At 37.8% G+C, this 16,160-nt stretch overlaps 1 protein-coding gene across 2 annotated transcripts in view; it reads right to left on the bottom strand.

The window, feature by feature from the left end:
* NSUN3 (NOP2/Sun RNA methyltransferase 3) overlaps positions 1 to 15,060 on the bottom strand; it is a 54,107-nt gene extending 39,047 nt beyond the window's left edge. Inside the window, exons 1-3 of one of the 2 annotated variants that reach the window (XM_004773015.3) lie at positions 14,892 to 15,060; positions 13,977 to 14,086; positions 2,357 to 2,700 (exon numbers count right to left, since the gene is read on the bottom strand). In XM_004773015.3, coding sequence (XP_004773072.1) covers positions 2,357 to 2,700; positions 13,977 to 14,086; positions 14,892 to 14,903 — 466 coding nt within the window. In that variant the 5' untranslated portion in view covers positions 14,904 to 15,060. The remainder of the gene's footprint in view (positions 1 to 2,356; positions 2,701 to 13,976; positions 14,087 to 14,891) is intronic. The other variant, XM_004773014.3, reaches the window with a different exon arrangement.
* Between the last annotated feature and the right edge of the window lie 1,100 nt (positions 15,061 to 16,160).

Here is a 16,160-nt window from a genome sequence, read left to right as displayed (position 1 = left end):
TTGGGCTTTGAGCATCAGCATGAAGGCATCTGTACTTCTTACCAAACCATTATCATCAGTACTACTTAATGAAAAGCTTCTTTATTTGGAACACTGCCTATAGTTCATTGCCCTTGATGTAAGAACAGTAAGATTCTTCTCCAATTCAAACTCCTAGGATATATCAGTTTGCATTTGTATTCCTAATCAAATCAGCTTCCCTATCATAAGCATGTGAAATACAGCCTATTAATAAGGATAATTTAGAATTAAAATGCTCTCTTTAACATGGTACCCAAATTTCATATTTCTCTTCCATTTTTTACAATACTAAAAATTCTCTATTCAAAATTGATAACAGACAATAAGAATACTGCCAAAGAACACAAAAAAAGAAAGTAAAAATACTCCTTATCACATGATTCCATAAATCTTCAGCTCAAATATAAAAATAATAAAAATAACCTTATAAAATTACCTCTTTTGTTCTGATTTCTTACATTAAAAAATACAGCAAGCTTCAATAACAGAGTTTTAATAACAACTCTAAAACACACATTATGTTTCCTCCTAAATACGTAGTTAACGGATATATTTGTACCAACGCCTAATACTACTGGATTCACAGCTGTCAAAAAAGTTTATGAAATCTATTTCAACAGGGAGTGCTCTCAAAGGAAGATATAAATTAGCAGTCTTCAAACTGGGCTTTGCATGCCCTAGGGATACTAACAACTTTCTAAGGGATAATAAGCAAAGTTGGATAGTTTTAGAAAAATCAATGTTCAGATCACTTCCTAAAGCACACCTCCGGTCAGGGCATCTCCTTTCACAATGACACGTCACCAACCTTATAACTGAGAAGCATGCTTCCCACTTATCCAGAATCTTTTTACAGCAAATTGTGCCAGGGTACAGAAATTTACAAAGGACCAAACAAAGGCAATTAAACACATGGGTACCTTGGCTAAGAAAGTGAATGAATTAAACATCTAGGCAAAGTAGCCTTTAGTAATAGAGATGGTTTGTAACCCTTTCCCTTCAAAAAATCAAAAGCTGGTGCTTACTTAGCAGATCATTAAAATAATGCTTGAAGAAAAATATTTATGGACATTTGGGGTGATAATTCAAGATTTAAAGAGCTTGGTGAAACCACTATAACATAATTCCCATCATTTCCATCACAATCTATAATAAAAAACAGCATCTGCATTCATAAAAACCATCAGACAAAAATCAGACATAACTGATGCTGAACCCTATCTTACCAAGCAATAAGTAATACTTATCCAGGGAAATCTGAAGTAATTTTTTAAAAAGTCCCATTATCTAATTAGGAAAATAATTTATGCTATTGCTTGACTCATTACTTTTAACAAATATAAAAATGTACATTTACATACATTTCATCATTTTTATACTAATAATGGTAAAGGTAAGTTACTTCCAAAAAACGTATCAAAGTCTTTTAGAATTGCATTGTGCAGGGAATCCTGGGTGGCTCAGTCAGTTAAGCATCTGCCTCTGGCTCAGGTCATGATCCCAGGGTCGGTCAAGCCCCACTCTGGGCTCCCTCCTCAGCAGGGAGCCTGTTTCTCCCTTTGCCTGCTGCTCCCCCTCCTTATGCTCTTCTCTGTCAATAAATAAATAAAATCTTAAAAAAAAAAAAAGGAATTGCATTGTCTAATATCATACGCATTTGCTACATGTGGCTATGAGCACTTAAAAGGCAGCTAGCCCAAACTGAAATGTGCCGTATAATACGTACCCCTTTTGAAGACTTTGTAAGAAAATAAGAACGCAAAATGTCTCTTTAATAACTTTTATTTTGATTACATGTTGAAATATTTTGGATGTACTGGGTCACAATGTTATTACTAAAATTAAGCTCAACCGTTTCTACTTTTTTTAACAAGTACTTAAAAATTTTAAATTTTATATGCACTTCACATTATATTTCTATTAGACAAAACTGCCTTACAACCTTATGGTCTAATGATACAAAAAATTACTTTGAATGTGCATATTTTGTTGCCTAGAAGTATGATGACATATCATAAAAGACTCTCAAGTATAAAAGTCAACAATAAAATAAAAAATCTTTGTTATTGGCATATAAGGATTCATTTTACCTAACAGATTTATGTTTACAAAATGTGATTGTTTTGTTCAAAATTACCTGCAAATACATAGCTGAAAATAAAAAAAAAAAATTCACTGATTCCTCAGCTAAAACTTCCATTCTACATACTGTCCTGGTTTTCAGATTTTCAAAGTCTGCAAACTCAGTCTTACACTTCTTCCCATATACTTTGAAAGTACTTTGAAATACATGGGTATTTAAAAGTTGTCAATTACTGAAAGAAAAGCACACTACCTGGATAAGCACACTGAAGCAGAGCTATCGATTTGCCTCCAGGAGCAGCACAGAGATCCAGAACCTTCTCGCCATCCCTTAATTCCAGAGCCAATACTGGGAGAAGAGAGGCAGCATTCAGGAGATAATATTTTTTTAGATTTCCAATTTGGTGTCTTTCTGAAGGCATTCTATCTGGAGTTCTGCTAAGGTAACACCTCATTGATTTAGGATAGTAGGGTAAAGATCCTTGAAAGAGTGTGTGATAGCCCTTTAAATGTAAATCTTTTTCCAGTTCAAAGGAATAATTGAATCGGTTAAGAAGGATAGCATACTGCCAGCATGATGGTGATATTAGTATATCCCTAGAAGCAGAAAAAGAAAAAAAATATAGTATTAATATTATATATACAAACACAATTTTATATTACTAATCAATTGAAATGGGGTTCTAGTTTCACACTTACCTGTGATTTTTTTCAGAGTCAAGGTAAGTATCACTGACTTTGCCCTTTTGTCAAAGGTTCCAATATGGTTCAACCTACCACAGACATGATCCTGACTTTATTTAAAACTTTGGTATTTTATTCATCATGGATTTTCTTTCTTTTGTATCAACTGTACCCGTTAAAGTATTACTTGATTATTGAGTTTTAGGGGTCCCTTAAATTCTGCACCAGAGAGGAATGCCTTACCTGCCTCAGCCTAGTACCTTCCTGCAGAACATCTTGCCAAAAACACATGGTCTTTTCATACCTCTGAATACATCGAAATAGACTGTCCATCATTCTTTGCACAAGTGTTTTTCATAAAGACAAAATTTAAAACCTGAGACTATTACCATTGGAGGGAAAAGTACTATCATTAGTACTAAATGCCTCTAAAGGGCATTTAGAGGAGTGAGTGTTAAAGTCTTCCTCTCAGGAAATAAAAGTATGGAAAACGAACTACAGTGAACTCTACAGTAAGAGAGTTAGTGAGGTACTCAGTGGTTCAGATGATACAAAACCAAGGATGGTTTAAAAATCACTTATGGATTGACAGTACCACCCACCCACCACCCTCCCGCCTTCACCAGAAGATTCTCTTTCCTAAATTTTTATTTAGTCCAACAGTTAGAGCTCTTAACAGTCACAAGCTCACATCAACTGACGTATGATACAGCAGGAAATATTTAATTTATTTACAAGCTGATCTTTCTAGCTGAGTTATTTGGGAGCCTCATTAACCATGGTCAATTAAATAAATTCCAGCTGCTACTCACCCCGGAGGTGACTATGTGAGAAATGGCTGGATTGAAATGTAACACCTGCGACTGGAACTGTGCCAGGTGAATTTCAACTGACACTAACACGTGAAGCTGCTTTCTCATTTACTGCCTCTTACTATGATGGTCCACCATCATGGGAGCCCAGTTTGTCTGTTTCAGGAATTCTGGAAGATGACAACCTCTTTTTTTAAGAATGTACTCTGCAAACTTTAGCATGCATCAAGTGTCTATAAGAGACTGCTAAGTCCTACTCCAGGATTTTCTGATACAGTAGGTTGGAAGCAGGAACTGAGAATTAGCATTTCTAGCAAGTTCTCCAGTGATAATGGTTCTGCTAATCCTCCCAACCACACTTTGGGAACCACAACATTAAAATGGACCCAAAGGGAAGATCTGCAAATGTCACGGTTGTAACTTTTATTTCAGTCCATCCTAATCTTCCCCTCTTAACAGGATGAAAATTTACCCAGGGTTCTGACTCATATAACAGAGAAGTAATAGTAAAAAACATAATTTAATTCATACAGATTAGAGTGGCTTGTCCCGTTAGCTACAATGGTAGGGTACTTTCAATTGGTTAATATCTGACAGAACAAATCTGTTTTTTTTTTTTCTTCAGAATTTCCAAAGCTATTTTAGAATGTTTATTCTTTCAGATGAACGTTAGCATCAGTTGGGTCAGTTAAAATAATTTATAAAATATTTGTGTAGATAGATAGATAGACATCTTGGCTAGGATTATATTAAATGCAGTAAATTTGGGGAGAATTAGCATCCTTATTGTATTTAGTCTTTCCAACCCTAACTACAATGTTTCTCCATTTAGTCATATTTTCTTTCTGATCCCTTAGTACAGGTTATTATTCTTGCATATTTCCTTTTAATCTTATTGTATATAAAAGGATTGTTAGTTTAGGAACACTATTTTTGTTTCTTATACAATATGTTAAATCTTGAATGATAAGGAGAAATACCATAGGACAAAATGAGAAGGGAAGTTGAAGGACAAAGGCAATAGCACAGGCAGACGTATGAAGGACAGTGCATTTGGGTAATTAAAAGTAATCTGGGGCACCTGGGTGGCTTAGTCGGTTAAGCATCTGACTTCCACTCAGGTTATGATCCCAGGTCCTGGAATTGAGCCCCGCATTGAGCTCCCTACTTGGCAGGAAGCCTCTTTCTCCCTCTCCCACTCCCCCTGCTTGTGTTCCCTTTCTTGCTGTCTCTCTCTTTCTGTGTCAAATAAATAAATAAAATCTTAAAAAAAAAATCTGGGGCTCGTGGCAGATTATATGGGTCAAGTATAATGTGATAAAGTTCACTGAAGGACCCTAGGGAAGAAAGCCTCATTGGATTTAAAAACATATACCTATTGGGGCCCCTAGGTGGCTCAGTCAGTTAAGTATCTGACTCTTGGTTTCAGCTCAGGTCATGATCTCAGGGTCCTAAGATCAAGTCCCACGTGGGAAGCTGCTAAAGCTTCTCTCTCCCTCTTCCTCTGCCCTTGCTTTCTCTCAAATAAATAATCTTTAAAATACACACACACACACACACACACAAAACACATACATACACATACTTCTGGCAGATTGAGTCAGCAATCTTCAGAAATTATTCTCATTCTCTAACAACTGGATGAAATAAGACCTTGCTTTAAAAAGATTTTCTGACTCCTCCTAACCGGTACGCAACCTTACTGAGTCCTTGCACTTCCTGGAATAAGTTTTCTTTAGCCTTTACCAGTCTCAGGATAAACTGCTCCCTCTGCCTATAATGACCTTTCCGCTGACCTACAATGGCCCACCTAAAACCTAGCTGACTCCCCTACTCTCTGCTGAGGGGCCAGTTTAGGCTTTATCTCCTCAGAGAAACTTGTCTACCTATAACCTAATCCAGCCACCCCACCTCACCCTAATAATAAAAATTACTAATCATAAGTTTACAATATGCGGGGCGCCTGGGTGGCTCAGTGGGTTAAAGCCTCTGCCTTCAGCTCAGGTCATGATCCCAGGGTCCTGGGATCAAGCCCCACATCGGGCTCTCTGCTCAGCTGGGAGCCTGCTTCTCCCTCTCTCCCTCTGCCTGCCTCTCTGCCTACTTGTGATCTCTGTCAGATAAATAAAAGGTTTTAAAAAAATAAATAAATGAATAAAATAAGTTTACAATATGCATTTTTCATACCTAGCTTATTTAACCATCACTACCGTGAAGGACAGCTATTACCCCCATATTAGAAGTTAGGTAACTGAAGCTTCTCGAAGTCTGGCAACTCACCCAAGGTTCTATCACTATTAAGCAGAAGTACCTGATTCAAAATCTGGCTGACTTTAAAGTCTAAAGTGTGAGACCTTTGTACTGTAGCACTAGCAGCATACCACAGGGAGAGACAGAATTTTCACCCCAACCTTGGACTAGTGTCAGTGCCCTGGTCTCCCACTGCTCCTAACAATCAGAATAGCCTGATACATGCTGCCTGGAGCACCTGCAGTGGGACCACTTGATGAAGGGACTGCTCAGGATGCTGCTTCCTACCCCTAAGAAAGTAAAACTGCATATTAATGTGGGTCTCAGCACCACACCCACAGCCGTCCCACCCAACTACCAGTGACCTCCCCTCTTCCTAGCACATGCGCACAAAGACGCACACACTCACACTCCAGTGCATTGGTAGGATGATGCCCCTGGGCCTCCCAGGCCAATGGTTACTCAAGTCCAAAGCTCTAACTGGATAGACAAGTAGCCCAGCAGATAATACAGGGAGTGTACATCAGAGGGCTTAAGAAGACACTCACCAGACACCACACTATGGCACTCCTCTCAAGATTCATGAGGAGTCTGAAGCTGTTCCACTTACTGGTTTTCAATGACAGAAGTTCAAGTACCTCAGCAGCCAGGAGAACTGGGACCCACAAGACCAGTAACATACAGATGTTTGCTCGTACCTCCACAGGTATCATTTTGAAAAAAACTATGTACCCTCTGGCATGTTTTAAGTTGACATCAAAATCTTCACCATAGACTTAAGAATGTAATTTCCAGCATGCTATAAAAATTGTCATTTTCAAATATAAATTATACCACTTTTTAAAATGCATCCAGTGGAACCTAAATACGAGTGATTTTGAAACCCATCACTGTCCATTTAAAAATTCATGGACTGAATCTTCTTGAACAGGTGAAAATTTTAGTTCCTTTTTCTATTTACATACTATGTCCCCCACATAACTTTATTTTAATACATTTTTGTGCTCAAAATCTTTTATTACCCTATCATACTTCTCTGCCATAAACACCACACACACACACACACACACACACATATATATATATATATATATATATACTAAATCTGTTTTCACTGTGGCCTAAATCTCTAAGTGTTAAAATGGTAACTTCTGGATTCAGTTATCAGTAAAATTTTTACTATAAAATTGATCAAAATACTTATCATAGATTTGATAATTAATAAACATAAAAAGGAAGTGTTAGGAAATGGATCTCAATGAAATAACTTCCCTTCCCACCACTCCCCTGCCAACCCTGGTCTCCATATATCCAGAGATGAATATTACCGAGGGCTATACTGAGTCAGGGTTAAAATCAACTACATTCCTGTTTTGTATTTTTACAAGAGCTGAGAAAAACCTTCACTTAAATAAGTGGGTAATAATTAAATATACTTCACTGTAGCAATGTCTCTCTTTTTGACTTCTATTTCCTTCTGAGTTATATTCCCAAATCACTTAATCATCTATCTTCAAAAATATTTTAAATGATCTGCTAGTTGACAACTCAACTGGAGCTCCTTTACTTTTGCTAAAAGCAAAACTTGGAAACCACTTGACCTGTCAAAGTATTTGTTGTCATTAGTCATTTATTTTTTCGACCCTTACAATGACATTCCAACAGTCTCTGACCTGCAGAAGTGTTATCACCCTGGAGAACTGCAATGTGGAAGAGTCAAGATAGTGAAAGTGTGTTCTCTTTTTGTAAAGTGGGAGAAAGACCAAAGAAAGCTAGTTGATAAAGGAAAATACTCCCTTTGGCACATAAGGATCAGAGTACTTTTGTGAAAGAGAATATATGAAAACTGAAAATCTGGAAGTTGATTGCTATAACTTGCCTGTGCACACATATCCTTTGAAAAAATTGTATAATGTATTATTTGGACAATGTTATTTGATGTTATTATTTTCATTCAACTTTTCTGTGACTTTATTCTTTTCTCTTAGTACTTATTCTACTCTCTAGTCTACCTTCCTATCAAATGATGAGGATAAAAAATCATTTTATCTAGGAATTGCTAAGCACAATTGGTATAAATCTTGTTGATTACAAAACCAATTAAATTTTTATGGTTATAAAAATAAAAATCCGTTTTACTGCTATTGGTATCCACTAGAGGGTGCTCATTCAATCATTTTAAAAGTCTGGTTTAGCAATGAATCCATCAGTTCATGGAAGTACACCTAAGTATGTTTATAAGACTTTCATTTTTATTCCTCAGAGATTCTAATGATGAACTGACTGCCTCCTACTCTTTCTTGGCATTGTTTCTTTAGTGCTTATAGAAGGCAATCTACGTCCATATTTGTTATTCACAGTAGCTCAACTAGAAGTCCTAAGTGATGGTTTGCGTTTCTGGTAGAGACCAACCTAAGGTGAAAATACTGCATACAAGGAATCCCTTGTATCAGGAGACATGTGCATACACTCCCAGGGGTGGGACTCCACACCCTGCACAGCAGCACACTTGGTAGAGGACCAAGATGGATTTTAGTATCATAGGCCTAGATTGGCCAGTAAAATTGGTACTTTCTAACTTATGACTTTCAAAGGGGCCAAAAGTTACTACTTCATAGGGATTTGCACAGAGTAAGGTTGAATATTTGTGTAAAGCTAACATAAGGGACAAAACAGAAATAGAGAGCTCATTTCTGTTTTCCCCAACCATCCTACTCCATCTCATTCACAGATTCTGCTAATGCAATCTGACTGTATTTTTTCCCCTATACATGAACTACGTGATCTCTGGAGAAAAGTGTCTAATAAAGATTTCCAATTAATCTTCCCCTCATATACAACTGAGGGCAGAATATATATAATCCATCTTTGTATACCCAGTGCTTAGAACAGTACTTGGTTTATAAACACTAAAATTTTGAATAAGTAGATGACTTGCTCAAGTCTTAAGATATTGGTTCTTCAAGACCCTCCCTTGTCAGAAAAGACAACTTAATGAAATTATGACAACACAATCTCGAAAGAATTACAATAGCTGTTATCAACAAAATGCAATGGAAACACATTGTCTAGGATATATGGGTCAGGTTGATGGAGAATTGGTTAAAAACAGTTAACAGTAATAAAAATAATGCTAACACATATTGAGGGCTTACTATATGTCAAACAATATTCTAAAATTTGCACATATATAAAATCATTGTAATAATTATATGAATTAGATCCTATTTTACACATAAAGATAGTGAGGGGCTGAGATGTTAAGTAACCTACCTAGGTCATATGCTACCAGATGCAAAGGTGGGATCTAAATGCATATTTTAACCACTGTACAGAGGGGAAAAGGAAAGGGTCATTCCTGGCAGAGGGAATAGCACACACAATCCCAAAGGGAGGAAAGATCCTGTCTAGTCATGCTAAGATATTTAGTCCAAACATAATACTGCAGACACTGGGGGGCAGAGGAGGCTTCTACTCCAGGAGTGGCACAATGGAATACGATGGTACTGAAAAGCAGCAGGACAGAGGGTAAGACAAACTCCCAAAGCTCCTCCAAATGTGAGCTCTGTTCCATTAGGCAAGTTAATTAGCCCCCATATGCTCAGTTTTCCTATCTGTAAAGTGTAAATAGTAACAACTATCTTAGAAGGCTGTACAGAGGATTAGGTTAGTATTCATAAAGTGATTAGAACACTGCCCGACAGACAGTGTCATAAAAGTGGTTACATATAAGCCATCAAATAAATACTAAAGGCAGGAGACTATGTAAAGGGACTACTGCAATATACCAAGTAAGTAATGATGCAAGCTTAACTAAACAGTAATAAAGCGGGTAGAAATGAAATCCAAACGAAGAAATGTCTCAGGAAGAAGCAAAAGCATCTGGTGGGCGTTGAGATTATGATGGAGGCAGAGTAGTAGTGTATGGCAGCCCATAGTTTGGGAGCTGCCAAAATATCAAGGTCAGTCAAGGTAAGAGATACATAGTGCAGAGTACAGGAAGTTCAAAGCATGAAGCTTCCACATGTGCTTTCCAGTGGAATCACGGGCAAGCACAACTTTTTCCTGCAACAGTGTATGACCACATGCGTAAGAATACCGCCAAGTAGGAAGGCTCACCAAAAGCTTGGTGTCTAGATTTTATTGGGGGCTGGTCACATAAATACAATCAACTGGCTAATCTTTAGTTTCCAACTCCTCTGGAGGTCAGAGGTGGGAAGCCAAGCTGATACCATGGCCCACAGCCCCCGCCATAAATCACAGTTAGACTTTCCAGTGTGGCCTAACCCCCCAAGTAAACAAGGACACTCTTGGGCAGGACATTCCAAGGGCCTAGAGATAACCTCCCAGGAGCTGAGGGCAAATATCAGACTTATTTTTGATTAAGGTTCATTCCTTACCTTGAAGGTCTGGAGGAGAAAAGAGGAAACATATTGATGGTGATAACTTCAACAAGTGAGAAAAAATATGCAAGTGGCAAATGACAACATAGGTTTAGAAGGGAAAATAACATGCTTCTGAGATTGCCTAGTATCAAACTAAGTGAAGTTACCAGAAAACACTGAGAAGTATGGAACAGAGCTTAGAGAAGACTGCACAGCTTGAGATGACAGCATAGTGAGGGAAGTGATGCCATGAAAGGGCATCACTGAAAGATAAACAGGCAATGAGAGGAGCAAAACTTAAACTCATTGTAAACAACTTTAAAGAGCTAGTCAGAGGGTGACTTGTAAAAAAGGTTATTACAAAAAAATAAAATTTAAGTAAATACCAAATCTTCCCCATTATCTACATCTCTTAGATAAGAAAGGACACTAAAAGTAAGCAAATCACTTTCCAGGTAGAAGACAAAAATGCACTCACCTTTCTCTGGAAGTAAATACACTCTGCAAGCATGACATTCCAAATAAAAGTTAAAAAAAATATATAGACTTGTTCTTACTTCCCCATGCCATCTTCCATGTTCAGACTACTTTTTGAGCTCAGCCTTTATTTTGCCCATGGTAAATTTAGCACATTTATGCAAAACTTAAATCATCATAAAACACAACAAAAAGGTAGATGAAGCAGAAGGCACAGCTAATTAAATGGATCTGAGGTTCACTGCTCATTTAATTTAGGGTCAAACAATAACTTATAAATCTGCCTGAGCACATTAAATAGAAAAATAACTCATTACAGGGTATGGGTAGTCAGACTACTATAAAATCTGAAGACACTATCCCTTTAAAAAATTTTTTTAAAAAATTATCCATGAATGTCTAATTACACCCAGGTGTGAGATTAGGAGTTAGGCAGTGGAAGTTCTTTAACCAGAAAGCCTAGATACAGATCCCTGCTCTGGCACTTACGTAAACTTGGGAATTTACTTAAACGCCATGTGGTTTCATCATGTGAAAAATGGGAAACAAACCTCAGAGCTTTGTTCTGAGGATCACATAAAGCCAATACTATCTGGTACATAATAAGCATGCAGTAGATGTGTGGTAGTCTGGCTACTCTATGTGAGTAACTTTACATACTAAAAACATAATGAATTTATTACACTCCACTATCATTCTTCTTTTTTCTCCGTGACAGAAGCTTCCCATTTTAAAATCCAGTTTGGGGGGCGCCTGGGTGACTCAGTTGTTAAGGGTCTGTCTTTGGCTCAGGTCATGATCCCAGGGTCCTGGGATAGAGCCCTGCACTGGGCTCCCTGCTCAGCGGGAAGCCAGCTTCTCCCTCTCCGGCTCTTCTTGCTTGTGTTCCCTCTCTTGCTGTGTCTCTGTCAAATAAATCTTTTAAAAAATAAATTAAAAAAACCTAAAAATCTAGTTTCGAAATAAAAACCACAACCACGAACTATTTTTTCATATTACAGTATTTACAAGTTTCTAAAACAGTATAATTTGTCCTAAAAATTATCTCAGAACCTCAGACTTCATTATCAGTCAATATTTCATTTGTTTAAAAAAAAATAAATGCTTAAAGTTGTCCTTTAAGTGAGAAAGCGTTACTGAGTTTATCCAAAAAGAGATTAGTAAGACAACAATATGACTGAATCCATTGTCTATAGCTACATAACCTTTTTTTTTCCTGAGCAGTATGTACTGGGCTTTTGTCCCTTGCTTCAGAAGCAGTGCTCCCTCTTCTTTCCGCCTAAATTATCTAATTCTTTTTGCTAAGATAACTCCTGTTAAGGGCAGGCTTCTCCTCACGTCTTTGCTGGCACCCTCCGTCTTTGTTAAATAAGACAAGGTTCTCCTGTCTATTTCTATCAGGATATTTATGAAATTAATAGTTCATATAGTTTTAAAACCAGCGTCCTTATACCCCATGAACACCAGACTGCAGGCAAACTGGACATGGGGACTGTCTTGCTCTTTATATTCCACAGGGCATGGAATATACTATTTAACAACTCAATGTAGGCAAGGGAAACAAAAGAAAAAAATGAACTATTAGAATTTCATCAAGACAAAAAGCTTCTGAACAGCCAAGGAAATAATCAATGAAACTAAAAGGGAACCTTCAGAATGGGAGAAAATATTTGCCAATGACGTATCTGATAAAAAGTCCAAAATATGTATAGAACTTATCAAACTCAACACCCAAAAAACATTTAACCCAATTAGGAAATGCAGAAGACATGAATAGACATTTTTCCAAAGACATACAGATGGCCAACAGGCACATGGAAAGATGCTCAACATCATTCAGCATCAGAGAAACATAAATCAAAACCACGAGATACCACCTTACACCTGCCAGAGAGGCTAAAATCAACAACTCAGGAAACAATAGATACTGGTAAGGATGCAGAGAAAGGGGAACCGTCTTGCAGTGTTGTTGGGAACACAAACTGGGACAGCCACTCTGGGAAACAGCATGAAGGTTCCTCAAAAAGTTAAAAATAGAATTACCCTATGATCCAGCAATTGCGCTACTTTAGGAATTTAACCAAAGGATACAAACATACTGATCTGAAGGGGCACGTGCACCCTGATGTTTATAACAGCATTATCAACAATAGCCAAACTATGGAAAGAGTCCAACTGTCCACCGACTGATGAATAAAGAACATGTGGGGTGTGTGTGTGTGTGTGTGTGTACACTTATATACATACGTAATATCAGTCATCAAAAAGAATGAAATCTTGCCATTTGCAATAATGGAACTGGAATGTATTATGCTTAGCAAAGTCAGCCAGCCAGAGAAAGATAAACACCATATAATTTCACTTGTATGTGGAATTTAAGAAACAAAATAGATGACACAGGGAAGGGAAAAAAAAAAAAGAGAGAGAGGAAAGCAAACCGTTAAGACTCTTAACTATAGAGAACAGACTGAGGGTTGCTGGAAAGGAGGTGACTGGGGGAGAAGCTAAATGGGCCATGGGCATTAGAAAGGGCACTTGTGCTGAGCACTGGTTTTTATATGCAGGTGATGAACCACTAAATTCTACTCCCGAAATGAATATGACAGTATATGTTAACTAATTAGAATTTAAATAAAAACTGGAAAAGAAAAAAAAAAAACACCTCAATGTAAAGAACCCATGGAATAACATTCTGACCAAAGGCAAAAGTCACTAAGCATAGAAATCAAACTTACCTCACTTACTTCTATGCATGAAAGATGTTTTCAATAATAATTTCAAAGAATTTGTGTGTGTATGTGTGTGTGTACATGTGTTCAAAACACAGCCTGCCAAAAACACAGGGAAGAAATATAACCAAGTAAAATGACTCTAGCTAAGACAGAGCTGTGCCAGCTTTAAAGACTAATTATCTTCTGAATTTTCGGAAACTAGTCAAATACCCTCAAAAGTTTTAAGGTTTTCCTGTTACAGTATAATTAATTTTGTCAATTGGTGGGCATTCCTGTTTCAAAGATTAAAACAATTGCTCAAAGCAAGGCTCTAACATTTTTTTTCCAGTAATTACTAGTACTACAAAGTTTTCTTTCTCCCCTTTTCATTTTCCTACGATTCCATCTATTTCTTCAGTTCTTCTCTTTAGTCTCTGTAGGAAAAGGACACCCAGATTTACATTCCTTTATTTTTCATCCTCAAGCACCACTCTCCCCAAAAAGGGTTTATTTCCTGTTGTATCAAAAAGCATCAAGAGATGAATTATACTAACCTTACTGTATTCCAGGCATCTCCAAGTTCTTTGGAATACTGGTTCTCAAAATGATCCAATACAACTCTGCAAATCTGTTTTGCAAGCTTCCCCTCTGATTTTGCTTTCAGCTATGATGATAAGAAAATGTTGCTGACCCAATCTGATAATACAAATTTATTGAACTTCAAACTAGCAGGTTTTGTCTTAAGAACATGTTTTATGATTATTATTAGTCCTTTCAAGGAAGCATTACCTCAAATATAACAACACTGTAGTTATGAAAAAAGAGGGTTTCTTCAAATAATTATTGCTCCTATGTAAAGCAAAGGTTAAAAGGCTTTGTGGCGTTAAAAAAAAAAAAAAAGTTAATGGCCTTGACAGAAGCTGCGTCAAAGAAACAAAATTAAGCGACTCTAGGTACTAACATTTGGGGAAACTGAGTGAAAAGCCTATGGAGATTAGTATTATCTTTGCAACTTTCTTGTAAATGTAAAAATTATTCTAAAAGTAAAAGGCTACTTCGGGGGGAAAAAAAAAAGTCGCTCGCTTGCTGTGTAAACTTCCTTGCAATTCTATTTCATTTACTCATCCAGTTTAGCGAGGTATTCCCACGTAATACTGTCCCAGGGTCCCAGGATAGAGCAGTGAGTCTCATACCCTGAGGAGCTTGCATTCTGCTCAAAGCTGAACGGAGCAGTATTCAGCTCGGCAGGCTGGACTGCAACCAAGTGACGTGGGGGCACAGGGGAGTCTTGGGAGAAAACCGCAGAGAGCGCTCAGAGAAAGCGTTCGAGCGTTCCGCACTGCAGCCTCGAACTGTGCAGCCAGGGAAGCCAACAGCTCGCGAAGTTCCCCCCTCCCGACCCCCTCCCTCGCCACCTCGGCCCGCACAGGGATTCAGTCAGAGGCTCCCAGCTGAGCGCCAGCCCTCACCCGGGTCAACATTATCCCGCCGCGAGATGCCAAACAAGAGATCTACAGGACCCAGCACCTCCGGGAAACCAAAAGCACAGCCTCACACGCGAGGTTCACCCGCTCGCACTTCTATCCCTCGCTTTTCCGGTTCAACTTCCCGCGAGATTCTGTTTTGCCCTCCTTGTCGAAATCTCGCCAAAAGTCGTGTAGGTCTCGCGAGAGGTACGAGAGAGCAAAGTTACTTCCGCCGCCGGCTGGTGGGGGCGGTGCTTACCACCGAGGGCGTAGCTTGACCCTTGGGCGGAGCCTTGAGTGGCTGGCAGCTTCAAGTGAAGCATTTCACTGAACAGAAGCTGCTGTGTGCTTGTGGCTCAGTAAAAAAAAATGTTAATTTGTATTAGGTTTTGTATAATGACCGTTGTTGTAAAATGTTCTCAGAGGCTAAGCTAGTTACGGAATTAATCCATCAAATTGGATATCCCCCCTTTAGCTCAGATATTCAGAACTAAGGGTAATAGGGATGATATGATGAATAAATAAGACATGTATTTCCTAGAGATGGACAATGGGGATAATCTCTCTTTTAACGGAGAGGGTTAAATGTTTAATTGAAATACAGTAAAGCACTTAGCACAAAGGGTAGGAAACAGTAAACGCCTGAATGTTGGCTGCTGCTGTGTATTATTTTTACTATCATGATCTTCAAGATTATGATCATCACGTTCTGATACCAAATGCCTGAAGACCAGAATGACCCTACACAGTAGCCTCCCACCCACCTTTATTAAGGGCAGTGTTACATGTGCTGAGGAAAATATTACACCCATTCTAATAGGAACAGCACTTTATTTTCTCTTTTAGTGTTACTTTTTAATTCCTCCCTTGTAACAGCAATCAACAATTCATCAAGAAATCAGTGTTTGATATGGTCCCTGATATTTAGTGAAAAATCATCATTTTGAGACCTTTGATGCTCAAAATATCAGTATAGGCATATACCATAGGTACAAATCTTAGAACCACGTAAAAAGAAAAATATCACCAATAATGTGATTTGAAGCTTAATACATTTACTTACACAACTTCCCTAGTAATCTAAAAATAAATTTAGATTTGGTGCAAAAGAAAATAAAGTATTAAGGACTGAAGTGATTAAATGCATGCAGTTTGTTGGTTGTTTAGAGAAAAGTCATTAGTCTACCTTTCAGCCTCTATACATGAGATTATATTTTTTTCTGTGTTCATTTCAGAATATTGCATTTATTGAATTAATATGGTAGTATATTT

The sequence above is a fragment of the Mustela putorius genome, unplaced genomic scaffold, assembly GCF_011764305.1.
Source record: "Mustela putorius furo isolate JIRA1106 unplaced genomic scaffold, ASM1176430v1.1 tig00003834_pilon_pilon_pilon, whole genome shotgun sequence".
NCBI classification, from domain to species: Eukaryota; Metazoa; Chordata; class Mammalia; order Carnivora; family Mustelidae; genus Mustela; species Mustela putorius.
The sequence above is the reverse complement of the archived record's forward strand: the minus strand, read 5'-3'. Positions and strand labels throughout refer to the sequence as shown.